This window comes from Macaca nemestrina, chromosome 6 (assembly GCF_043159975.1).
Source record: "Macaca nemestrina isolate mMacNem1 chromosome 6, mMacNem.hap1, whole genome shotgun sequence".
Classification (NCBI taxonomy): domain Eukaryota; kingdom Metazoa; phylum Chordata; class Mammalia; order Primates; family Cercopithecidae; genus Macaca; species Macaca nemestrina.
In genome coordinates this window covers 63,779,753-63,805,618 of record NC_092130.1, presented here as the reverse complement: position 1 = coordinate 63,805,618, position 25,866 = coordinate 63,779,753, and the positions used below count along the sequence as shown (strand labels likewise).

General features: G+C 39.2%; 1 protein-coding gene across 5 annotated transcripts in view; it reads right to left on the bottom strand.

Moving 5' to 3' along the window:
- Window positions 1–25,866, bottom strand: part of LOC105500010 (semaphorin 6A) — a 133,040-nt gene that overhangs the window by 13,489 nt on the left and 93,685 nt on the right. For 3 of the 5 annotated variants that reach the window (XM_011772914.3, XM_011772915.3, XM_071098576.1), the window contains 9 exons: window positions 25,702–25,833; window positions 23,414–23,569; window positions 21,802–21,978; window positions 21,286–21,426; window positions 21,118–21,198; window positions 18,814–18,872; window positions 16,350–16,370; window positions 16,162–16,212; window positions 10,842–11,006 (listed from right to left, as the gene is read on the bottom strand). In XM_011772914.3, coding sequence (XP_011771216.1) covers window positions 10,842–11,006; window positions 16,162–16,212; window positions 16,350–16,370; window positions 18,814–18,872; window positions 21,118–21,198; window positions 21,286–21,426; window positions 21,802–21,978; window positions 23,414–23,569; window positions 25,702–25,833 — 983 coding nt within the window. The remainder of the gene's footprint in view (window positions 1–10,841; window positions 11,007–16,161; window positions 16,213–16,349; window positions 16,371–18,813; window positions 18,873–21,117; window positions 21,199–21,285; window positions 21,427–21,801; window positions 21,979–23,413; window positions 23,570–25,701; window positions 25,834–25,866) is intronic. The other 2 variants (XM_011772916.3, XM_011772917.3) reach the window with 2 other exon arrangements.

The following is a 25,866-nucleotide window of genomic DNA, read 5'->3' as shown; positions in this document are numbered from 1 at the left end:
TTGATGGAGCCCACCATTGGATAGAGTGGCCTCCTTTAAAGGCCTGCATCTAATATCATCTCAAAACCCACTCCCTCATCTCAACTTACAGCTATTAAGCAATGTTTGAGAATGGTTTAGGTGATGCCAAAATCTTTACCTTCATCTCTGCATGACTAGACAAAAGAAAAGAAACTCATGAAGGTTCTTCTCCTTTATATTCCCGGGGTGAAAAGAGGGACTTGAGTTCATGTGTCATTCCCCAAAGTAAGGTCCTGATTTACAATAATAAAAGATGCCTAGCACAACAGTTCACTCAACAGAGCTCTGTGCTTACTGATCTGCTGAGTTGAACTGAATCTGCAAATCCATAGAATTACATAAGACATTTTAAGTTACATTAAATTTCTGCTGTGTGCTTTTAAATCATGGAGTGCAAGACCCATCAGCACTTAGGGTATATTTATTACCTTAACAAATGTCAGATGATTGTGTCCAGTGCTATCTATTATTTATGAATAACAAGAGGCTGTAAGACTGGAAATGACATGCTTTAATATGTCCAAAAGGTTAGGCATAATGCAGTTTGCTACCCTATAAATTTCTCGACACCATTTTCCTTCCTAATAAAGCATTGTCAGTGGTTGACTATACCGAACTTCCATTATTTCTATACAGTTCATGACTGCCTCTGATTTCAGTAAAAAAAAAAAAAAAAAAAAAAAAGTAATTGCAGATATCTGTTTGAAAAGGAATGCATCCTTTTGAAAAATATGAAATTTAAAAATAATTGGAGTGGAAAAAATTTTATTACGCCATTAAAAATGAATCTCTTTACAAAGATAGTTGTCAGGCTACAGACTTATAAGAGCTTAAGAAATATTAATTAAGGGTGACAAACCTTCACATTGCCTGTAATTGGCTTTCTGACACCAATTAAGATCCCATCTACTGTGCACCCAGTATATTTCAATATATCCAACTGCATTTCAGTAGTTTACTTCAGGGCGTTTCCATAATTTAAAGTGCTAAGATATTTACATATAATGAGGTTCACATGGCTCCTTTCAGTCCCTCAGAGCAGCCCATAGGCTTTGCAAGAGTTTATCTATTAATTGCATAACCTACATCTCCCTGGAACCAGCAAATGAACCCAGCTTTTTCATCCTCTGTCTTTCCAGGATAATGGCGTGCGTGATGTAGTTAGTTTGAGCAAGCCCTACGTAGTTTGAGGCCATTCTCATCTATAATGTCAAGAAAAGAGAAGCTATTCTCAGGAAATTACCTGATTTCCACTGTTTTGCCCTCTGTGGACTAGTTTGCTTATGGAGCAGTGAAGTTTGCAAAGTAAAACTTCTAACCAGCCTTTTAAAAAAAAACTTGATGAAACTAGGCTATCAGAAAGAAAGGTCTGAGACAAAGCGAATATTATTTTCCCACTTTTCCACATAATGCAAACTACAAATTGATTCTTCACAATTTTATTGTTAGGACAAAACAAAATCTAGATGAACGCAGTGCCGTTGAACCAATTAAAGAGCAAATTTTTAACTATTCCAGATGTTCTGTTAATAAGATCACACTTAACCTAGTCCCCGTAGTCCTTGAAAGTTCCATTAAGCTGTCAGAAAACTTTGTCATTGTGTGTGTTTTTGTAGAAAAGATGGGAAAGAATGGGAAGAGACTGAGGGAAAAGGGTGGGGGTAAAGTGTCATGTCAAGTAGATGCAGCTTGAAAAAGTGGCTAGAGATTAAAGGTGAGAAGCACCTCTAGAAGGTGAATTGATTTTTTTAATACCCTAAGGTTTAAGTTGGCGTTTTAAAAGCAAAAGTTCAAGCCTCCATAATCATAATTTAAGTCCTTCATTTTTTGAGAAAATGAATGTTAGGTTAAAAAATAAAAGGTTAGTGGTATCCCTAGAAAAGAAAATTCAAATACTGGTGTGCAAATTCAGGCAGGCGGAGAGATGAAACAGCTTTCTACATGGCTGACATTTAACTTTTTTTTTTCCTTCTACCCTTTCCACAATAATCTCATCAAGACCTTAGATAAATTCAGCAAGTTGTCAAAAGGATACAAAATTAATTAGATCAAATCTACATCCATGCCCACACTACTGAAAGAACAATTACAGCCTCCCACATGGGCTTCTCGGCTTTGGACCCTCTCCCCCTGCACACGTTCAAACATGGAAACCCACATCATCCATTTGAGAGCCCAGCACCTTACTTGCTCACAATATCATTTTCCTCAGTCTCTCAAAGAAAAGCCGGAGACTACATGTAGATTCCTTTTCTCATAGGTGACCAAGAAATATTAATATAGTAAAAATAAACAGTGGCATCCTGGATTATATTATTAATTAAGCCACCATGCTCAGCTGAACCCTACTGTTTTAACTAAAGAGAGGAAGAAGCCCAAGTTTGGAGTTCAGCTTGCCTGGGGTTTTACCTAGGATAGAGCTAGATAGGCAAGAAGCATCTACCAGGAAAATGCCGGCAATGTGTAGTAATAGACACTTTAGATCCAAAATTGATGCAAAATTCCACTTCCCAAACTTATTGTGTACCTGTAATTAATAACCTAATATGATTAAATGACCAATTTATTATATATGTATCACCTATCAATCTTGCTATCTTAGTCTTTCCCCACTTCTACCCTCCTGTGGTCCTTTTCTTCCCACCATCTACCTTCCTAGCCTCCACTGCCTGTCGCTAAAGCCAAAGCTCCTTGTCATGGCATTTAAGGTTCCAGGCTATGATTTCAATCTCATTTTCCATTCCAGTCCTCCATATACTTTAGTCACCGCACACTCCTTGCCTCTTTATCATCACACTCTGTCATTTCACAGTGTGGTGTCTTGGTCATGGACTTTATTCAGCTTGGAATGCCCTTCTTCTTGTGAAATCTAACTTTTCCTTCAAGACTTTGCAAGGTCATTCCTGTGTACCCCACTTGGAATTAGTTGTGCCTCCCCTTAGACTCCCTTAGTACTCTCCCTCCCCCTCTTTCCTTGACTTCCCTTACCGTCAGACTTCACTCTGCCCCAGCATTTAGATCACCTTTGGGTATCCCTCACTAAACTGTAAGCTGTCTGAATGCCAGGTGTACGTGAAATTCAAATTAGTATCTTCTGTAACACTCAGCATAAGGTTTATATATAGCACATGTTTGTTCAATTTCTGGTGAATGCAGGAAAAAAGAAACAAAGGAAAGGTTGCTGTCTTGCCTTTCTTTGAGATGAGATTGTCACCATTATTAAACTATTATTTTTTAGGGCTTTCAGAATTCCAGTTCTTCCCCTCCAAAGCCATGAAAATGACAGATGAAAAAAAAAAAAAAAAAAAAAAGGAGGGCAGCCATATAATTTAGGAAGGAAAAAGGAATACATATGGTTAACATAACAGTTGTTAAAATTTTGAGGTTAAGTAAAACATAAGAGAACCAATAATTTTAACCATGCTCTTCTTTAAGAACAATTTGATTTCTGAGCCTTCCTTACTTGAAAGTGGCATTTGAAACCTGTTTTCAGTAATAATCTTTAAATTACTCTTTATCACATTTCAAACACATATATAATATTTCATAGTCATTCTCTGAACTTAAGTATGCTAAGAATATTTTTCGTGGAAAAAGATTTTTTCTTAAACATATCAGAATATGGGTTATTCTAGATTTCCAAGAGTTAAAGGTCAAATGTAATATAGAAATCAGATCTTATATATTCACTGAGTAAGTAATCAGTAACATCTTCTATAGAATTATCAGGTAGCAAAGAGTATAAGTACTCTCAGTTCATTCGGATAAACAAAACTGTTTTAGTTAAAAGTATGTCCCATGCAGTATTTGGGGTATACTTACACTAACAATTATTTAGTTTTGTTTCAATATAAAAAATATTATTCAGGTGTAACTGCAATTCAAATAAACTGAGCATCCTATATTTTGCCTAGCAACCCTACTCCTCTTCTCCCAAGCAGTATGCTTTAAATGACTCCCACAAATATTCTTTAAACCGAGTCTAAACTTTTAGCGATCAAAATTGTTAATCTCTTTTTTTTTTCGAGACGAAGTCTCCCTCTGTCACCCAGGCTGGAATGCTATGGTGCGATCTTGGCTGACTGCAACCTCCACCTCCCTAGTTCAAGTAATCCCCCTGCCAAGTAGCTGAGATTACAGGCAGTTTAGAGTAATAAAAATGATGGTAAATCTTTACTCTCTAAAAATTAAACTGTTTAATCTCTAAAAATTTAGAGTAATAAAAATGATGCTAAATCTTTATGGGGCAGGTATAGCACAATTTATAAATAAAAAAATACTGACGAACTCAATATTAAGAATTGTATTATATTTTGCATAGTCAGCAACAGTAATAGCTTATGTTCCAAATTTCTTACGAACTTTGAAGGATACCTTTCCTCTAAGCTTCAAAATCAGAAATAAGTGATCTCTAATTCAAAAGAGTTTTTGGAACCATCACAATCAATTCACTATCTCTTCATGTTCCTTGCCTCTGGCCATGCACGTTCTACCGAACTCAGTTAATTTTCCATTGTTGGGTGGAAGTGAAAACCCTTATCCTCCCATTACTAGTACTCCCCAAGCAAAGGCCCTTTTTCTGAAGTCTCCTTGAAACTGCCTTGCTCTACTCTTACATTTAAAAATGACTGCAGTAGGATCATTTTTACTAACAAAAGGAATGCAAATTAGTATGAGTTTTGTTTTTTCTTGAAATAAAGCTCAGGCTTAAAAAAAAATAAAAGCCTGAGTTTGCCAACACTCCCACAAAAATTTTAAATATGACTCCTTTACCAAACATCCATCATTTTCCTCGTCTTCCCTGTCAAGTGATGTGTTATTGTTACAATATTGGTACTGAGGGAAAGAACTGAAGGAAAGGAGCTGAAAACCTGTTTCACAGTTCTATGTCCTTGATGTGTTCAGCCAAGTTGTCTTTACTTGTCTAATATATATTTTTAAAGTCTGTGGTGTGTGATTTTGGCATTTCATAAAGAGAATGTTGGTCATAAAGGCCTTTTGGTGTGCTTTCGTGTCTACCTGTGCTCCATCTGTTTGGCGTTTGTTATTTCTTGGGCAGGAACTATGTCTATCTCTAATATAGCCTCTTACTCCTTATTGGCATCCAAATTGCACCACAGAGCCGGTGATAAATTCTGCTTCAGACACCTCAGAAAATGTTTTTGTTACGGTAATATTACTGAAGAAATGGCAGAGAAAATTCAGCCCAAATTTAAGAGTCAGGAAAAGAGGAGAGGCCTATTTTTCTTCCTTTATTACAGTCATCAGGAATAATTTTCTCTGTCCATAAAATCACTTACATATGACTTGATACGAGCCAAAAAATTACCTTCTGTGTTGGGAGAACCAGGGTGCTTTAAAATCCCAAATCCATTAGATTTTAAGCATCGGAGAGTGTTAAAATGTAATAGTAACCGGGGGTAGGATCTATATTATTAACTATACTCACCTAAAATGAGATTTCTCAGTCTGTTAATAAAGACAGCTGACACTGAAGGCTTGGAACTTAGAATAGGTAAAGTTTGAACGGGAGAAAAGAAGAAGGGTCAAGTGTAGGCTATTGCCAGGCCGGGCAACACTGTGTAGCACAAGATTCCTTACGGATATCAGCAAAATAGATGAAAAGTGGAAAGGCTAAACATCAACTTTCCCTAGGCCACAATTTGAGTAATAACTAGCGGCAGACCACACTAGGGTGCTTGCTGCTGGTGTGGAGAAAAAACTTGCCAGATGCTTAACAAGCCTAGAGTGGCTAATTTCTTATTAGTCTAAATCCATGTTACTTTAAATTCCTATTTCACGAAACTTTCCACCCCCAAACACAAAGTTCAGTAGGTAGCAAAGAAATCAGAAGGGCACTGGGTTGTATAATTATAACACTTGGAGTGACGCATGTATTCACTTGGTTTTGCAATACTCAGCCAGGAGAGTTATAGTGGTCATCAAATCTCATTCTTGCAAATGTCAGAACAAAGTTCTTGGTAATGGTTTAACCTTCACTGGACTCCTTCAATTGCTATAGTACATAGTCACCTAAACTTTGGTCATTCAACTACCAATACTACAATTTTAACCATAACAATGAATCTCACCTACCATATTATTTACTTAGTATTTTTATATCCCTCATAACTCCTGCATTATTTACTTTTCTATTTAAATTACCTTTAAAATGTATTTCAAAGGGAAACTTGGTATCATTATCACAAATGAAAAAAAAGTGTCACTTTTCAAAGATAAAATGTAACCAGAAAAATAAAAATTAACTTAAAGCCAAACAATGTTAATTCCAGCTAGGTGCAGCTGGAAGACAAAGCCCCAGTGTAAACCCTATTCCCTCTTTGTCAAAAAGAGAGAGTAGCAAGTTTAGGGAGTTGTTAATGAGAAAACACCAAACTGAGACTTTTCCTTTCACATAATCAAGAAGATAATGCAGATGACTGAAAGAGCAATGAAAAGGGCATAAATTTCCACCACATGACTCAATACTTTTGAAGGCCATCACATCCCTGCCACCTAAATCATCCCGTGTAAGGTGCTGCTCATCTCCCTCAGAGGCAATACTGCTGTAGGCTACTGCACATTTAAAGAATAAATAATTAACTATAAAGAGAATTATTGATAACCTCTGTGATTTATAAAATTTCATTTAGGATTGTGAGATGTGGACAATACTAATCATATTTATACATCTTATGAATCTTACCGGAATATTATTTCCCAAACTAAAAACTGCTTACACAAATAGCTTGTACATTGATTAAAATATATTCAACATTTGCTATCCATTTTAGGTTATTCACTTAACCTCTAATTTAAATTCTGTTTCTATAATATATCTTATTCTTGTCTGTAATGGGCATATTTTCTGGACTAAATGTAATAATGTGATAATATCTCACTTTAAGGATTTCCCAAAAGATAGAAGCATACTACAACTCTGGCATTTCTGATTAAATGGGAACTGCTCTATATTTACTATTTTGTCCGTTTTCTGAGAGCTCACAATAACTCTTTATTATAAAATAAAGTCTGAAGTAGGAGATTTTTATTCTGTTCAGGATATATTCTTGTGTCCTCATAGCAGTGGTCAGCATTTACATTTTATATGTATGCTACATAGCTCTCTTGGCTGCTCTGGACATGGCTAATTTCCTTGCATATCTCACAGACTTCTTGGAAATCGGCTTTAAAGTATTGTTACTTTTGGTGAGGAATAAGAGGCACAAGGGTGGCTATTTGTTCTCAGTATTGTTTAACCTAAAAACGAAAGCTCTTATTTCTTTTGATGTGGGAAGCAGTGGTGGGGAATAAGCCAGATCTAAAAATAAACTGGGTTTTCTTTCTTATTTATATGTAATTACAGCCCCTTTGTAACTACCTATTACCACCTCAATAGTTATAGGAGGAATAAATAATATGTATTTTTTAATGTGGCAGAACCAAGAAAGAAGTAGTCAGGGCTGCATCTCATTTATCAGCTTGGTGACTAAAGGGCTCGCTCCGGAGGCTCCAGACATCTAGGGACCCAGAGATAAAACAGAGCAGTTGGCTGTGTTTTCACTAATGAATCCAGGGCTTGAAAGATACCAGGCAATTTTAAAGAAAAGCAGCAAGGACAAGAGACATTAGACAAGGCCAGTAGGGTAACGAAGGGCAAGGCCAGTTACTGCGAGAGAAAATTACTTCATTTTCTATGATGATGCTTCCGCGTGCTGTGCAGGTCTCTTCTCACGCTTTGTTAGTATGACTGGATATACATACAGCATCAGAATGCTACTCACAGTGTAGAAGGAAAGAGCCTTGGAACATTCCACAGAGGGGCAGAGGGCTTGGGTCTGTTATTTTGAAAGGGGGAGGCTAAGAACAATGGTAGCAGAAGGGGGTTAGGCTGCAAGGTGAGGAAGGGTGTTTCGACAGAATGTGAGGGACGCACAGGATTAAATCAAGACGAAAGACATAGCAAGGAAAAGAAAGAAAAACGCAGCAAACATACTCTGGAAATGGAGAATTGTTTGGAGGATGAAGTGGACAAAGAATGGGACCAGCTCACTGGCAGTCAGCATATCTGCAGAGGAGAGCCATGGGCATGCCTTGCTCACTGGCCTTTTTACCAGTGGCCATAATAAAATGGGCAATGGGCACTTGACTCCTCAGCGAGCTGGTCAGTGGACACATTTTCTGCTTAGTGGGGAAATGTGATGGATTTTAGAAACAATTCCAGAGTATATTTAGCTCCTAAAGCTGGGGCACACAAATGTCACATTCTCATGAGACAATGACCCAGTAGAAAGAGCACCCATCACAGGCCCTTAGAAAACCCATGAAACTCTTGCATCCCGGGAGATGCTGCATACACGGATGTGACATCATTAAGGCACCGACATCAGGGAATGAAAAGAAGCGAGGGCATCACAGATTGGTTCAAGTTAAGGGACACCATGATGAGTCAGAAAAGGAACAAGACTTTTCCAACGCAGTAACGCCATCACCAAGTCATACCACACAGTGCTTGGCAAAACGAAACAAAAGTTGAAAATAAATCATGAACATTAAACAAAAAACAATTTGGAACAAAATGGAAATTAAAATCATAAAAACTATGATAAAAGGAACATTAAGCTACATCTTTTGTTTAAAATTTCTGCACAACTCATTGGCATTGCCCCATCAAACATACAACCAATGGTAAAAAACAAACTCAAATCTGACAGGGCAAGGCAAGGAGTTACTAGCACAAGAACAGTGATCATGTTAAACACCCATGCAATCACCTCTGCCACCATTGTTTGACAATATGTAGACTGCTTCCAGCTTTGTCAATATAATAAGACCCAAGAGAATGAACAATGCCGAATTTTAAAATGATCTGTCAAAGTGTTAATTGGACTCTTTGAGAACCTCCATTCCTTGGGGGGAGTTAACGATTACAGAAAATTCATGCTACCCCTCTCAGTGAAGTGAAAAGAAAATTACTGCAACCAACAGCTAGATATTTAGTTGGCATATTTAATGCTTTATTGGAAAGGCTGTGTGTTTTATTTTGTTTCAGAAAATCGCAGTGGGCAAAAACAAAGTGATTTCTACTAAGTTTTCTCTTCTTGAGAACACAGGACTAGCACATCTGAGGTCAGGAGCCACACATAACAAATAATGGCATATGCTAAGGTTTGTAATCTGTCGGGACAATTTCTCTTCTATCTGGAGCTTTCTCAGGATGGAAAGAGCAGGGAATCCCTCAAACTGAAAGAAGCTGATGAGACAAAACCAGCTTAAAAAAAAAAAAAAAAAAAAAGAGTTGGCCAGGAGCAGCAGCTCAAGTCTGTAATCCCAGCACTTTGGGAAGCTGAGGCGGGCAGATCACCTGAGATCAGGAGTTTAAGACCAGCCTGGCCAGCATGGCAAAGCCCTGTCACTACTAAAAAAAAAATACAAAAATTAGCCAGGCATGGTGGCGGGCACCTCTAATCCCAGCTACTTGGGAAGCTCAGGCAGAGAGAATCTCTTGAACCTGGGGAGCAGAGGTTGCAGTGAGCTGAGATTGTGCCACTGCACTCCAGTGTAGGCAACAGAGTGAGATTCCATCTCAAAAAAACAAAAACAAACACAAACAAACAAAAAAATAAAGATTTGAGGCAGGGCGTATTACTAAGGGGAAGGGGAGCTCTATAGAAGAAAATAAAATCAGTTAAGAGGACATGCTCAAGAACAAGACAAAAGGGGCTCCATCTTTACATTTTGACTTGGCAAATAGAGTAAGCAGAGCGCCCAGCACTCTCAGGAGATGAGAAGCAAAAAAGGAGATGAAAATGTAGCCTGAGAGTCTGACCACAAAGCATTGTCTAAAAGGGAAGATGGAGATATGTATGCAGAACGCTCTGGGGGAGGGCGCGATAGCGATTATCTTCCAAGGGTCACGGTGGCTGCTCTGCCCTCGAAACTCAAACTCCCGCTTGGATGAAACTCTTGAAAACATATAGAAGTAAACAATTCTGAATGGGGGGAACCAGCTCAGCAACATAACTGGGCTTTTCAGTCTCTGATTTACAAGACTGTTTTTTGGACAAGTAAAGGCCTCTTTGGTTGCAGCTGCAACTAAAGTAGGATGTGTTACCAGAAGCAGCAAATGGCAAGAAAAGAGATGACATTTCCTGTCTGCAGCTAAGCAAAGAAAGCAAAGGAGAATTTAGGACAGTTCACAGTAGAGTCCCTTTCATTTAGTGTGGCTTCCTTTCCGTTTTAAATGCATAGCAATTCTGCTTGATTAAATAACATATTTTTGTCTTAGCTACTGTCCTCTAAGAGCAATTGCAGTACGTCTGAGGACCACGGCTCTATTCAAATTCAGCACCATGCAAGAGTGAGAGATGCTACCAGCCAGAAAAGACTTTGCCCTGCTATTTCTCAATTCACTGATTAACAGGGCCTTCACTTCAATTGCATTCACTTGCCAAAGCCCGAACCGCATTCCATCACATTATGGTGGGAAAAGAGGGTCCAAAAATCTCAGAATGAGACTAAGAGGAATGGCAAGGGATGTCAGAAGCCAGCATCTGCTTTGGGCCAAGCCGCATCTTTTTTGGGTAGAGGAAGCTCAGAGGATATATTATTTGTTTCGTGTGGTTTTCCTTGGTCAGAGAATAATTTAGGACCAAGCTTCACATAGAGGATGGGGTTGCAGTCTTTTTCGAGAAACTTTCAATCATAGCGCATTGGAGGTTCCTTAAATGCTGCTAAAATTCAGCTGGAAGCAGTTACACAGTCCTCCCCACTTTTCCCTCCCTCTCCCCCGAGAGGAAGAGGCATTTCCAAGGCCTTACCCTTCTTGTCTTGGTGATTATGGGAAGACACTGCCCCCAAAGGGTCTGTGCTCTCAGGTGAGTCAAGCAGATGCTTCCAGTCCAGCATTCCTCCCCTAGACTCATACCCCTCTTGAGCCGTCGAATCTGATGTGGTTGTGCTGGGCAAGAGGGAACTGGAGTGCCCTGTTTTCATCACAAATACAGTTAGGAAAACATCATCGGAGAGACCCACATTCCCTTTGCTCAGAGGCCCGGAGGTGGGACACCCAAGCTGGCTGTAAGACTGAGAGGAGACCACCCTAGAAACGACATGGTTTAGTGGTGGTGGTGGTGTGGGGTGCGTTCAGCAGAAAGCCCTTGAACTTGTAGTTAGAAAATGAAGGGTCAGATCCTATCTCTGACACTTGCTGGGTGGGCCTTGGGGAATCACTTAACCTCTTCCTGTGCACCCAGTGGGGATAAAGACACCTCTCAGTGTTGGGAGGATAGGGACATAATAGTGAAAGCATCTTGCATAGTGTCTGACATATAGTAGGTGCTCAAGAAAGGCCAGTGTCCTTCTCTGATATTTTCGTGGCAGGACTAAACACAGAAAGTGGCCACTCCAGGAATCCTGTTTGTGACTGATGGGGCAGGTTTCTGGTAGTGGGTAAGTCTTGTCCCTGTCACAAGTAACTCAGTGACTCTGAACCCTTCCTATGGAGGTTCTACAGTGTGCCTGGTCTTCAGGTTCAGCTCAACTTCACAGGCATTCCTCTTTCTGAGAGTAGTTATTGCTTTGCAAAGGGATCTATTCCCACTGTCTTTTCATTGGAATGGAGGCTTCAACTGCTACACACTATTATGGCTGTCCCTTTTGTGTCTTATTTCAATAAAAATAGTTTCCGTTTTTGAGGCCGCATTGACTAAAATGATTCAAATTAGAAAAGGATAGTTTTCTGAGGTTCAGATAAGCTACCATAGGATAATACGAGAAGAATGGCTGGGTTGAGAGTTACAGCAGAAACTCTAGTCATTTCCTGTGAATTCGTTCGTAAGCTCTCCCTCCATCATTCCACAAGGTTAAATACAGATTGTATCAGGTGCTTTGATCCAAGCTGACACAATGATTTAAAGAAGCTCTACTACCTGTTCTCTCTGGCAGAAATAAAATAGGACCTCCTTGTGATTTTCAACTGGAGTTTTTGGCTTACATAGAGCAACCTCTTGAACAATTTTTAAAAGATATAAGGGCAACTACTGTGCATGTATAATTGGTGCCTTTGGTGGAAAGTAGGGCAGACTCACAACAACTCCAAAAGCTCCAGCCTTGAAGTATGATCACCATGCACATGATAAATAAAATATTGGCCTCTAGAAAGACAGATTATAAGAATAAGCACAGTGCATTCTTCTTCTTTTTTTTTTTTTTTCCAATTATTATTGGAAGTTGGACTCCCCCCCCCCCAGGAGACTGTAATATTGCAAATTACAGACAAAACATATATAACAAAGATAGCTTTTTATCTTCTTAAAACTTTGCGTAGCAGGAAAAAGGAAGCCAAGTGGTTGGTCCATGCCATAGTGACTTCTACAGAGCCACCACACTTAAATCCTGCCGCAAAGCTTTGGTAACATTGAAGAGGTCCCTTTCTGTATGGCACTTGTTTGGCTCTCACACAACTTCAAACGTTCAATTCGTTGAACATTGTCTGCATCGTATCCAGCTGCTAAAAGCATGTTCATTTAAAATTCAAGGAATGCTTTACTCTAGACTTTGTGTTTTTACATTTCTGAGTTTCACATCTCATGTCATGATACAGATAAGAGAACAGGGGCAGGAAAATCAGCCTGAGAAATGGAAATATAGAAGTTCCTTTACTTCCTTTCAGCTTACATTGAGGTCTAAAACATAACTTTTTTTTTTTCCACTCTTGAATTCAAGACTACTCTAATAGTCTAATATGGTCAGTCTAAGAGAAAATTCAGTGCCCAGTAAGCAAACAATTAGATATAGCTTGTAGGGAGTCAGAAAGAGAAAGTGAGGAAGAAAAAAAAAATACCTCCCCTCCAAGTAGCAAGATTTCTTTTACCTGAATTGATATGCATTTTGAGCACTTTCAATTTAACTGTGTTCAAGGGGCAATTTTATGGTAATGCCATAAGTATGGTTTAGGGAGAACATTTCTTAATATGGTAATCTAGGGGAAATATATGCCTAAGGGACACATTCTCTGTAGAAAGATTTCCTGGCCCATATGCTGCGAATACATGGAAAACTCATTGGTAATGGAAAGCTATGGCTATGAGAGGATATTAATGTGGACCAGATGGTAGTTAGGTAGGAAAGTGTTTTACACAAATGTGAGAAATCAGTCTCTTCTTCCTATCACTGAAGTGTTAGTCTAATACCCACCACATCTCGATTTTCTATATGTAAATCTAGAGAAACCATGCATCTGATTTACTCGAAAGAAAAAACTGAGCATCATGAGGTTTGTAATCTTTTAAACTTATGCTTGAGGATACGAAACACGTGCCAGTGGTGAATTAAACAGTCAGGGAAAGCAATACATGATTCTCAAAAATTTTAGAACCACCCTATAAAAGCACCATTAAGCAGTAGTCCTCAGTCTGAATTCAAAGATGTGTTATTACCTCTCCACGCTTAAAAAAATATTACAAGGAAACCACTTATATTCCTTCTTCTAGTCTGATTTTTAAGGTTGTATTATTTTTGTGCATTCCCTAAGAGACTTTGCAACCAAAATCATGCTACAAAAATAGGCAAACATTTGTGGATGTGATATCATATGTCAATAGATTTGGAATCTATATTTTTGTTTTGTCAGTCCAATAAGAAAGGTCACATTTTAATCAATTGAGGTTATACTTTATCATTCTCATAAAATACACATAAATAGGTATATTTTGAAAGTTAACTTTAATGCATCATGTTGTTTCTCTATATCTACAAGTCATTGTAATTCCAGAGGTTAGACCCTCTTCATACTACTCTAACCTATTAACAATGTTTGTAGACAATTAGACACAAAACAGAGACATTAAATCAATACAAGAGAGGAAGAGAGAAGGAAAATAATCAGGGCCCAATTCACTAAAAGGGGTTCTTGCATATGTAACTGGTGTGGCACAGAGCTTTTGACAAGCAGAAAGTCTGCATCATTTATTGAAATGATCCCTTTTCCTAGGTTGGGCAGTTCTGGTTTTGTAGTTGGCTCTGTGAGCCTACACTCAGCCACAGAGTGCAGGACATGCAGAGGACAGAGCTAGAAACAGTGTGGGTGCACTTTTTACTTTGGAGTTGGCTTCCTTGTCTATATCCATGCTCATAAAAATAGCAATTTATTTCTTCTTTTGGTGCTACAAATACAGCGCCCAGTACAGTGTCTAGGACACAGTAGCCACTCAACAAGTTTTTGCTGAATGAATTAGTGAAATCTATTCTGGGTTTATTAATTCCAAAATTAACATCCCTTACAATGGTTTATTTATAAAAGTTGCCAATATTTTTGTAAGTACTGTCTGAACCAGTCCTCATTTTGATGGTCAATTAATCATTGAACTGCTTCAGACTGAATAGATTTAGCCTGAAATGGATAGGATCATTAGCTGAAAGGAAAATTCCAGCTCTTCTTTAGTTGCCTCCCCCCAAGACCTGAAAATGAATGAGCATCATCCCTTAAAGTGTTAATACGGAAGCATTAATAAGTACCTTTCCTTTTGTAAAGGAAATAAGAGAGAACATAGCTTGGGAGTGATTTTTGTTCATAAGAGTATCCCATAGTTTAATTATTCTGTCTATTTAAGAAATTACCTGGGAGTTAAAATTGGTCTTAGTATGACTGATGAATGCTGGGCAGGTTGCTGGTTCAATTTGTTTCAAGATCTTAATTTCTCAATATCTGATAAAGACTATTCAATTACAGGAAATGATCACAAAGTATCATGTTGGAAAAGAGCAGATACAAAGTGCGGTTTTTTTCTCAAGGCAATCTAAGCTAGACGACATTTGCCTCCTGAGCAATTTTTCTTCTAGTCTTTGGTGTTCAATATTCTGGTTTCAGTCATAGATGAGGGAACATTAAAGGTGGATGAATTCTGTGGGCTCATCTACTCCACACTGCCTTACTTCACAAGGGGGCCAGTCAGGAGAAAGCAGGCAATGCTTTCCATACCTAAACAGTTCCAGGGTATAAGCCAGTCTTTAAGATATTCAAAAAGCCCTTTTATGTATGCTAATTTGACACAGGGAGTGAGAGTTTACAAGGAGCTATTAAACACATTTGTAGCCATCATGAACTATTTTTTTGGATCATAAATCAGCATTGCTTTCTTTTCCTTCCCCTTTGTTTCTTTTCTTTTCCCTTTTCTAAAATTTATTTTTCTCCCTCCCTTATTTACCTACTTCTGTACTTAAAGACTGTCCTGGATCTGTTGCTTGATTATTTATCTTAAACACACAAACTATAAAATGGCTGTGTATACATGAAACTCGCAGCTTCCATTATAATGCAGAGGCTTAAATCTGCCATCACACAGATGTTTTTCATACCATATTTTTTTAAAAAAAACACATGGATGGTTTACCCTAATAAATATTTGGGGGTACCTTGAGAAATGTAAATGGAACAGCTACATTTCAACTTCTTACATGAAGAGTTCAGAATATTCTGTTTATGGGCTTAGTAGCTTTGTTTAATATAGTGATTGTGTATTTCAGACCAAGAACAATGAGATAAATCCTGTTTGCACATCATTTCCACTGCGTCACTCTTCCTTGTCTACATTCTGAAGAAATCGCACTGAAAACATGTCTAAATATTCATACTCTTTTTGAGCTTAAATTTCAGGGGCCAATTTCATACTATATTGGAAAGTTTTGTCTAATAAGAGCCTGACCTGTGTGTCCTGTACAGATTTTCGCCAGCAGAGGGTATTGTCTTGAGTGCCAGCATTTTGGGGAATGGTGCACTGTATCAGCTGAGGAGCTATAGTCTATTAGTTATCAGCACTATTCCTTTGTCTTGGATATACTTATGTTCGAAAGCAATTTCTTCTCCCTCAAGAACTCATTAAATGTATTCACCAAATTCCCTAAGGTTGGCATATTTCATGTTATCTGGATTAAAAATTTAGGACTCAGTCTCCCACATCAATTGTCTCACATAGGCAGAGTGATTTTTGAAGGATGGTGAAATTAATAAATAATTTTAGTGAATTGGGGACCTTAAGTAACAAAGAATCTGGTCCATGATGTTTAGGAATGAAAACTATAAACTACTGCCAGATGAATGACTTAACGAATTAAAAAAAAAAAAAAAATCCGTAAACTGACCATACACTGTGTTGTAAGACATTTCATGATCTGGTAGAGGAGTTGAAATGTCTATAAAAAAATAATGAGGATAAAAAATTAATTAAAAAGAAACTTAAGATTTGAACATACTCAAGGGGATTAATGAAATAGAAATTCTCAGATAGGTTTCCACCAGTATGAAATTATGAGAGTAATATCTTCCTTACCATTCAGTGCCACAAAGGAATCTGAAAGACAGAAGGGAGGAGAAGGTTACTTAATGTTTTACACTCTGCTTAGTGCGACTTACATAAGTGGGAATGAGCTAACACAGAACTATGCCGACGTACGTATGGTCCCCGATACTAAGTAAGTGCTTTTTAATTCCTGCGTGTAATGTAAAATGCTTTATACTCAGTCTAATTTCACACCTCCATATCTCTTCCACCAAGTGAATTTCCTCCAAGTCCCTGCCTTTGCCAAGAGGCAGAGAAAATGCAAGAGTTGGCAAATGAAATGGTAACCGCAATTATAGGTGACTTCGAGAGTTTAAACCCTTCTTTATACAGAGGGACATGCATGTGCATAAGTGATACCTGGATCACACTTACAAATAAAACATTTTTTCTTTACATTCTCTTTTTACTTCATCCTCACAACCACGCTGTGAGAAACTGTCCAGTGTTACAGTGTTCTGAAATCATCAGGAGTTTTAGTTTGGAAGTTAAAAAACAAACCCTTACACATATTAGGCAATATATCTGGGTGTGTGCTGTGTGTTGGGGTCAGATCTCTGGTTCACTCAGCCTCTAACACTGGCTGCTGTGATTTCCTCATTTCCCTTTAACATCCTGTTAATTTTGTACCAGTTATGATGACTGCACCAGTTAGAGAAATCCTCCCTGAATACCTGTGTGGGGATAGGTCTGTCTAATCGAGGTAGTTCATGCTCCAGCAGGAACATGGGGAGAGGAGAAGCCATGAGGAAAGGCAGGGAGGCAGAGGGGCAGCCTGACTCCTGCCCTGAGCAAGCACCCTATGTGCCTCAGCAAGAGTGAGGTTAAAGGTCAAGGACACACTACAAAGCACGAAGGCAGATCCAGGGGCTTGACCACTAAGATTACTCTGGAAATAAACTGTAAATCACGGGGTTGGGACCTGAGAGCCTCTCCTATGCTACATACAGAGGTTTCCTTAGGTTCTTCTGCCTGAGAACACAGATAAGGGTGTGAGCCTACTGGGACAGTGGGCATTTTATAGACAAAGTAACAACCATCTTTACATGTTTCACATATTTTCTGATTTGATCCAAATCTACACCCCTATTTTTCTACAGACACCACTATCACAAGTAATATAAATGTGATGAAAATGGCTCATTAACATCAGTTAACTAAGCTGTTAATAAAACACACACACACACACACACACACGCACACACACACACACATATCTTAAAACCTGTTTCCTTGCAAATAAAGCTATAATGCACCAAGATGATTAAGGTCAACTGATCAAACATCAAACTATTTCCCTGATACAGATGAATGCACACATGTAACATACATCTTTAGGTGATGACACTTCTCCTATGCTTATTTATTAACTCATCAATTTTGTGTGAAAAGACATAATAAATTAGAATTTTTTGCCAATATATAATATTTGTAAATGAAAAAAATGTATATGGCAAAGATTTGGAGATAAGGCTGCCTTTAGCCCTCTTTATTTGATTATAACTAATCTCTAAAAAAGGTAAGGTAGAAAGTTGAATGACATGTTAGAGTCTGAAATTTCAGTACTCATGACTGAAAGATTAGAATTATATCCATGATTTTTATTATAGAATGAAATATCAGGATAATATAACTTCATTCCCTTGGGAGCTATTATTTGCTGCCATTTTGAATGCAAGCTTCTTGAAATTCAGCATATGTAACATTTGAAACAGCACAAACTAAACATATTTTCCAAGAGTATGGTATTATTCTTTAAATTAGCATTAATAAAGCATTTTCAGGAGAATATTGATATTAATCAGGTCACATGACAACTGGGCAGAAATTTGAGCCAGATCCTTTATATAAAGTTCTAACTAAAATGTTACCAGTTAATAATGAACGCTGAGATTTACATAGTAGGCCAATTCCTATAAAAAGGTTATTTTTAATTGCCTTGTACTTGTGGGTTATTTCTGAAATTTTTTTCGTATCATATATGGTAACAGACACAAATCTAATTTAAAAACATAATTACTTTTGTTAGTCGATATGTTCAAGAATAAAACAGGCCCACTCAATTAAAAAACTAGAGTACAATGATCAATCTTTTTATTATTCGGCTAAAAATGACAGTATAAAACCACGTTTTTAAAAACAGCAAAACTGTCATTTTGTAATGGAAATGCTGATTTAACTTACTGCTTTGCTACAATTAATATCCTCTAGAGTGAATTTGTTCCCCTGCATTAGAATTAATGAAATAGGTGCCAGCATTTATAGTGACAACATTGACAACACTGGCTTTAGAACACAGTGCTTTCTTTACTTGATACTTAGAAGATGATTTCTGTCATTTATGCATGCTTTAGTGTCTGCTACACTCAGATCCACATGTGAGCTGATGTATCTAGGCCGTTCACTGAAAGCATCTTTTGCCCAAAGATAAAAATGGATAAAAGACTGTACTTACTGTGACAGTCCCCCAGACCATCTGTATTGCCACGCTCTATGTCCTGCTCAAAAGTCAGTCTTTTAAAAAAGGAAGGGAAAGAGAGACAGAAACGAATACAATAACGTGAGTCTTCAGAAATGAGTCTTAAGTTTCACTAAAGACAGTAACACAGCAGTTTGATGAGTGGCAGGTACAAAAAAGAAATAGTTAACAGCTTGAATATTTATCTCTGAAGTTTATATCTCTGAAGTTATAGAAAGTCTTAGGTGACTCTCCAAAGAGAAGCCATGGCTTAAGCAGTGAATTCAGATATTATTCAGGGGGATAATAAGCTTGCAGATTATTTATATCCTTCTTTACTCTAATTCTATGAGCATTTCTTAAACATTTAAGAAGTTTAGATGTTAAAATACACTCTTCATAGAAACAATATAGAAGTCTATAAATTAAAAAGAAAAGTCTTTTTCTCTCTACTCTTTCACTCCTACCCTTGCCTTCCTAGGCAAGGTTTTTTTGCCTAGACATTTATCTAGCCAAAAGTGTTCAAAGGTCCAAGTGGCTAGAGAGGGGACAGGAGCCGGTGGTGCATTTTGTGGAGACCACTTGGCTATTTGTTTACCCCCAGCCCTGCCCCAGTCCTTGGGAGTATTACTGTCATTCTCTTTGACAGGCTCATGTTTCTTCCAAGTCTACTAGGTCACCACTGGGCTGTACAAGCGACATGACATTAAGAAAACCAATTTTAATAAAAGCTATTTTGATTTTTAAAATAAGCACACCAGAGTCACCTTCCTTTGGGGGCACTTTGTACATATTCCCATAATATAATTGAAACTCTTATTTTGCAACTGCTTTCAGAGCTTATTTACGAGCCATATAGGAAAACTATTTTGAAAGTCACAGCTTGATCTAATAATCCACCATGTTTTGTTTCTAATCTTTTTTGCCACATTAAAAATCAAATCCCTCAAAAGATGAAGATTTCTAGTGGTAATGACAGCCAATATTCATGATGCCCTGGAGCCCACTCTCCAAAGGGCGTGCCCCATGTTTTGAGCAATACCAGCATCATTGAAATATGAATGCAAACCATAAGGAAACCATTTTGGAGTTCTTATATTGACTTAAAAATAATTTTTAAAATATCAGTCTTATAGCCTTTGGTCACATGTTGAACACAGAAAGGACAAAGGTCATTTCATAGCTCCCCTCACCATGCTTGGTGAACCTTTGTCCTCCACCTTGAGGGGTCCAATGAAAAGGTACAAACCTCTAATATTACAGCATGTCAATAATGCTACTTGCAAAGCTGTTCTAATAATATACAGTGACTCAGACTTTTGCATTAGTCAAATTTCCAGGTCAGATTTTATAGTTATCATCAGCTCTGTTTATGAGAATACTTGTCCTCAAATTATGCAGGTGGTGGTCATCAGATACGCCCTTGATCTGTTTGTTTAGCTATTCTGAAATAGGAAAGGAGGCACAGAGTGATGTAAAGATGGTTCTGTTCCCCCTTTGGATCTGGGGAGGTTGCAGAAATGGCTGTGTTGAAGGAAGATGTGTGCTGTCTAACCTCCTAAATTGCTTGCCACAACCCATCAAAGATAAACATTGAATACTTTTGCAAATGTATTTTGGATTTCACATCCACTGAAGTAAAAGCATAAAAAGAAACCTCTTAGCCAATGCCATCTAAGCATTTAAAGCCAGGGTAACAATTTTAAACACCCAAATCACAGGCATGGTGGACTGGCCTCATCTAGCTGATCTGTTGGAGAACTGCCAAGAATTGATTGACTGCCTAAAGAGTAACAGGGTCAACCGCTCTTCAGCGCAGGAAAAGGTTTATTGGATGTATACACCATGCTTGCAGTACAATTGCATTGCTTAACAAATGTTCTGCAATTTCTTCTCAGCCCTGCACAGTCAATTACAAGAGCCAGTTTTGCTATGGCTGAACAAAGCACTCACTAATCTAATTGGTATCCTATTGCTCCTTTTCTCTGCTTTTCTCCCACCATGATGATCAAGGCAGGCACCTTCTTGTCTCTCTCTCTAGGGAATACATTGAAGCCCACTGTGCTTCCATTCTGTGTTTTTAATCAGTCCGAGGATGATTAATCAATTGGAAATCTGCCACATGTGATGTGGTAAGGCTCCATGAAATGGGAAAGGGAAGGAGAAAGGCTGACAGTCCCGTTGCTGGTGTTTGTGCACAGAAAGCTGTGTGGTGGAGTGTGAGAGCAGAGCAAATCTTACATCTAGAATACACCTTGGCTGGAAGCCACTGTACCCTCTCCCACTCCTCAGGCTCCTTACCTGCTATTGGGTGATAAATGGGTACAGGCACCACCTTCCTTTATCCACCCACAATACGGGTCTCTGGAGGCAATACAGGTTCTGCAGGAAGAGGATGACCATGAGCTACGTAGGACTGTTTCCTAGCCACCACGGACTTTCTAATTGTCAGTGAGGCAAAATACATACTTTTTACACTTCCCATGTCGTTCACACCGGCCAAGGGGAACCTTTATCACACAGGTAGAGAATGCAACATACAGAGAGCTGCTTGCTCTGTCCAGCTGCATGCCCATGATCCTTTTGTCTTCGACTCCATCATAGCTGCATCTAATTTCATCAGGCAAGATAATATCATTAATAGACTCTTCTCTTTTTCTCAGCACCACCCTCACATCCCACTTCCCAGCCCACAAGGCAATCTCTTAATCTGATCTAATTGGCAGTGAAACAAACAAATCCTTATGCTCATGCACACATGTAGACACACACATATGTATGTATCTATATAAACACACACACACACACACACACACTGGCAAGGAGAAAATAATGCTTTTTAGATGTTAAAAAATTTTTACAAACGGCATTAAAAAGTCATCTAAAAATGCATAAAACCTAAGTCGGCCATGATTTTCTCTGAATGAAAGGGACCATAACAGCGTAACAAATAATAACTAAGGAAGAACCAAATATTCTACTTACTTTTCAGGGTTGTAAACGCTCATCTCCTCCAGGAAAAGGCTGTCATTTAGAAAACCACTGTTTCCTATCCTGGCCAAAAACTTCAAGATGATTCCCTTCTCTGATCCCAGAAAAACCACAGTGTGATTCTGATACGGCCCAGCAGCCGTGTCCACTGCAATTTTGGTCAGGCGGTATCTAAAATGACAGGACCACATTTTTTATCTCTTTGTTGGTCTATCATTAAAGTGTTGCCTGTTCCACTTCAAACAGCTGTGCCATAGCTTTCTAGTAATAACCTCAAGAAAAATGTATGCATATAAATAATGTTCTCAAGTGGTTCTGGCCCTTTATTTCCATTTGCAGAGCATTAGTATGGCTCCAAAGGGGAGGAAGGAGGTGTGAATGTGTGTGTGTGTGTGTGTGTGTATGTGTGTGTGTTTCTGGGCCAAGTCCCATAATAGATAGCCAAAACCACCTGAAACCACTTAGCAATAATCCCTTCCATGAACGACAAGGAAAGACTAATGTCTCCTATGATGAAGGAAAGAAGTAATAAATTCATTTAACCTTTAATTTAACATTGAAAAGCAATGACTACCATTTCTCCATACTCTTCCTCTGAGGTACAAAGCCTTCATCGACAAAATGTTTGATTGGAAAGCTTTCCAGTTGTATGTAGAGGGGCTGGGAGACTTCTCAAGGATGAGGAGGTAGGGTGCTAATGGCACTGCTAAAAACTGCAGGGACCTGCAAGCCAAACAATATCCATTTAAAGCTAAAGGTGAAGGGCATACCTAGGATAAATCCTACCAGCAATTTGCTTTCTCTGAAATCTCTTGAACATTCGACATTCTATGGGGACCCAGTTGTCCTAAGCACCATAGCTGGAACCAGAAAACAGACCCTCCTGCAAGCTATATACCGTGGTTTCCATTTTATGTGCCAGAGCTATTACAGTGCTTTAATATATTTTAATAAAGTCAGAGTATAAAAATAGTGGTAAAGTTAATTAACATTTTGTTTGATGACTACCACAGTGGGATGGTACTTGGGAAAGCCTGTTGAACTGTTTGGAAATAAGCTCTGAATAAATACTAGGAAGCGTTTTTTTTAATGCAATCACAGATCTCTAATTGGCTGTCCCTTCGCTGTTGGCCACCAGTTCAGAAAAAGAATACTAAACTATGAATCCTTCACACTGGCGAATGTGGTGTCTGTGCTCTGTGTGACAGTGAACAATCCATGAGCCATGCTCAGGTGGAATCTGCTGCGAGTTTTGTAATCATTTCCAACCAATCAGGTATCCACATCCATTCACTAGTTCTCCTTCACTGCTGCTCTATTTTTGCACAGATTGGATCAATGGGCTAATCCAGAAGGAAAGGTATTTCCTTCCTCTAATTGCTGGCATGTGTCCAACTAGCATGAAAATACTGGAACTCTTCTCCCTGGGAATGTGTGTATGGGGGGATAGTGGCATCCAACCAACCGGCCAGCATTCCACAGCTGAATGAATGCCCAGGATAGCAGAAGATGTTTGTGGCATTTCAAAGCATGATCCACCGATCGGTTCTCCGAGCATGAGATGAAGTCAGGAAATTCATCAGGACACGGTTTGCTTGACACCCACCTGACCATTGTTCTCAGGAACCATGGCCTGTTGAAGATGGAGGGCACTGCCTCATCCATGAGTGGGTGCGTCTTGATGAAGTTCAGGGTATCATCAGGAAACTCATTGGAGGTTGCATATCTTTCTAAGGAGGATGAGCCAGCACAGCAACCTGGCCTAAAATGAAACAAAGGGTGAAGAAGGAGGGAGTTCCTTTTGTGCCTTATGGCAAATTCTTTGAATGAACTGCTTCTCTAAGCATCTGGAATGGAGAAGAATGTACTGCAGCCTGAGAGGATGAAGTTAAACAATGCAGAATGCCACCAAGCACAATATGCTGAGATTTCCTCTGAGCCGCCTCCTCATTTCATAGAGGAGCCTCAGCCAGCACAGTTCAGCCTCAGCTGGGGGCAGGCTGGCTTCCTCCCAGAAGCACAAACAAACTTCAGTAAACGGTGATGGAGCTTGAAACAAGTGAGTGAGTGTGGTTTGCACGTATCTCACGGATGGTTTTACTTATCCAAAAAGGCTGCTAGAGATTCCTCATGCATTTACTCTATAGAGGGAGAGAATTAGGTTGACGTTTTCGCAAGTGTAGAAAACAAAGACTCTCCAAAAGTCAATAGGGTACGTGCCAGCAAGACTCCATGTAATCATGTTTCATTACCTGGGGCTCCCTCAGAGAACATTTGGGTTTTGTTTCTTATTGTTGTTTTTATTTTTGTTTGATTTTGGCGGGTATGAAAAGCCAATTATATCAGATTCTTTCCTGAAAGGTCATTTTCTTGTCATTGAATGACGACCGTAAAAATTTGCTACCACAAGAAATTCTATGGTTTCAGGAGTCAGGGGTCATCCCAGCAAAGTCAGATTAGGGAAACAATGAAGCCCATCTGGTCCAGACACCTGGTTTGCCTGGGTGGTGCAGGAGAGGAGACTGGACCCTCACGACACCAGCATGAACCACTCCTATGCCCACACTGTCCCAAGGCAGCATCCTGGGAGCATCCTGACTGCTGCAAGAGGGACGAGGCAGGCATGTGGAAGTATATGGGCAAACTCACTGCCATTAGTAGAAAATCACTTAAAGTATATGTGCTGGTATTGGTTGAGTGACACCACCTTTACACACCAAGGAGTATTACATAAGAACTTTCTGAAACCCAATCCCTCAGGCTTAACTCCCCTTCCTGCTTATCTAGAAGGTAGTTAACAATCCCAGGCAATGATTTAAGACTATCTGTCTGAGGTTGCTGGGGTGTGCTTTTCACACCTAGTTTGCTCTCCATAAGTAACAGAGTATCAACATGCCAGATAATTCAGGTAATGAAGATGGATGAACCACTAAGTTTCTCCTCTGGGTATAATTGATTTATATTACCTAAGTTAGTTCGTGTAAGTGTACTTGGCCAGGTACGTTGTGGGGAGGACTGGAGGTTGCGGAAGAGAGTTGAAAAACTAAAAAATTAGTAAGATGTTGGGCTTCCTTCCAGAGGCACACAACTCCGGGGGAGGACAGACACCATGGTTGTTTCTATGGAACCTGGAGTGCAAATGCTGCGATGGAGCTGTGAGTGTGTGCCACAAAGAGAGGCAGGCCAAGGGCTCGGGGGGACTTCCCTCCTGTCCCAGTTAGGACGAATTAGCCTGTTTAGGAAGCGATTACATAGGCCTGAGAGGTCTCTGGGTTGCCTCCGGACCATAGTATCTCATGAAAGCAATTCTAAGGTATGATCTGGGGAGGAGGACACTGCACTGTATTTGGACCCAAAACAGACCAGAATCTGGCAGACCAGAGACATCTTAACGGTCCACTCTACCCGCTATATTCTTCTCCCCCTCGGTCTGGAGTCCTAGACTCAACTCTGATCCAGCTTGGCCGCAAAATCCAGAAAACACTATTTACGTTTCCTATTTTATTTGGGTTTGAAGACATGGGTCTCTATAAAATTGAACGGAAGCATAAAGAAGCAGCTGAAATCATTCCCCCTGCTATTGAACTTGTGCAATACCCTTTACCTCTCTGGGCCTCAGTTTTCCCAACTATAAGCCAGTAAGGCCTCAGATGGTTTCCACCCTTGTAGTATTACATTGGATAAATAAATATCTGGAGGTTAAAGCAGAAGACTAGAGGAACATTGGTTTGACTATATGAGAAGGTAACTTTGGGTTTTGGTTAATGAGATGAAGGCAATCTGCTTGGCTGGCATGGAAGGCACTAGTGTGCAGTTCATAGGATGTTCATTATCAGAGGTGCAAGCGTTGCCATTTCTAAAGTTTAAAATAGCCATATGAATATTTGCACATACCTGGGCTTAGGAACTCGTTCATCAGGAACTGGTGTCCAGGTGGAATCGGGAGACTTCTGTTCCTTGAATCTCCCAGTAAAAACACTGGCAATGTCAAGCATGTCATAGGCACAGACTGCAGACCCAGGGATGCTACAACATGACATTTCACATCAAGTGTTACTC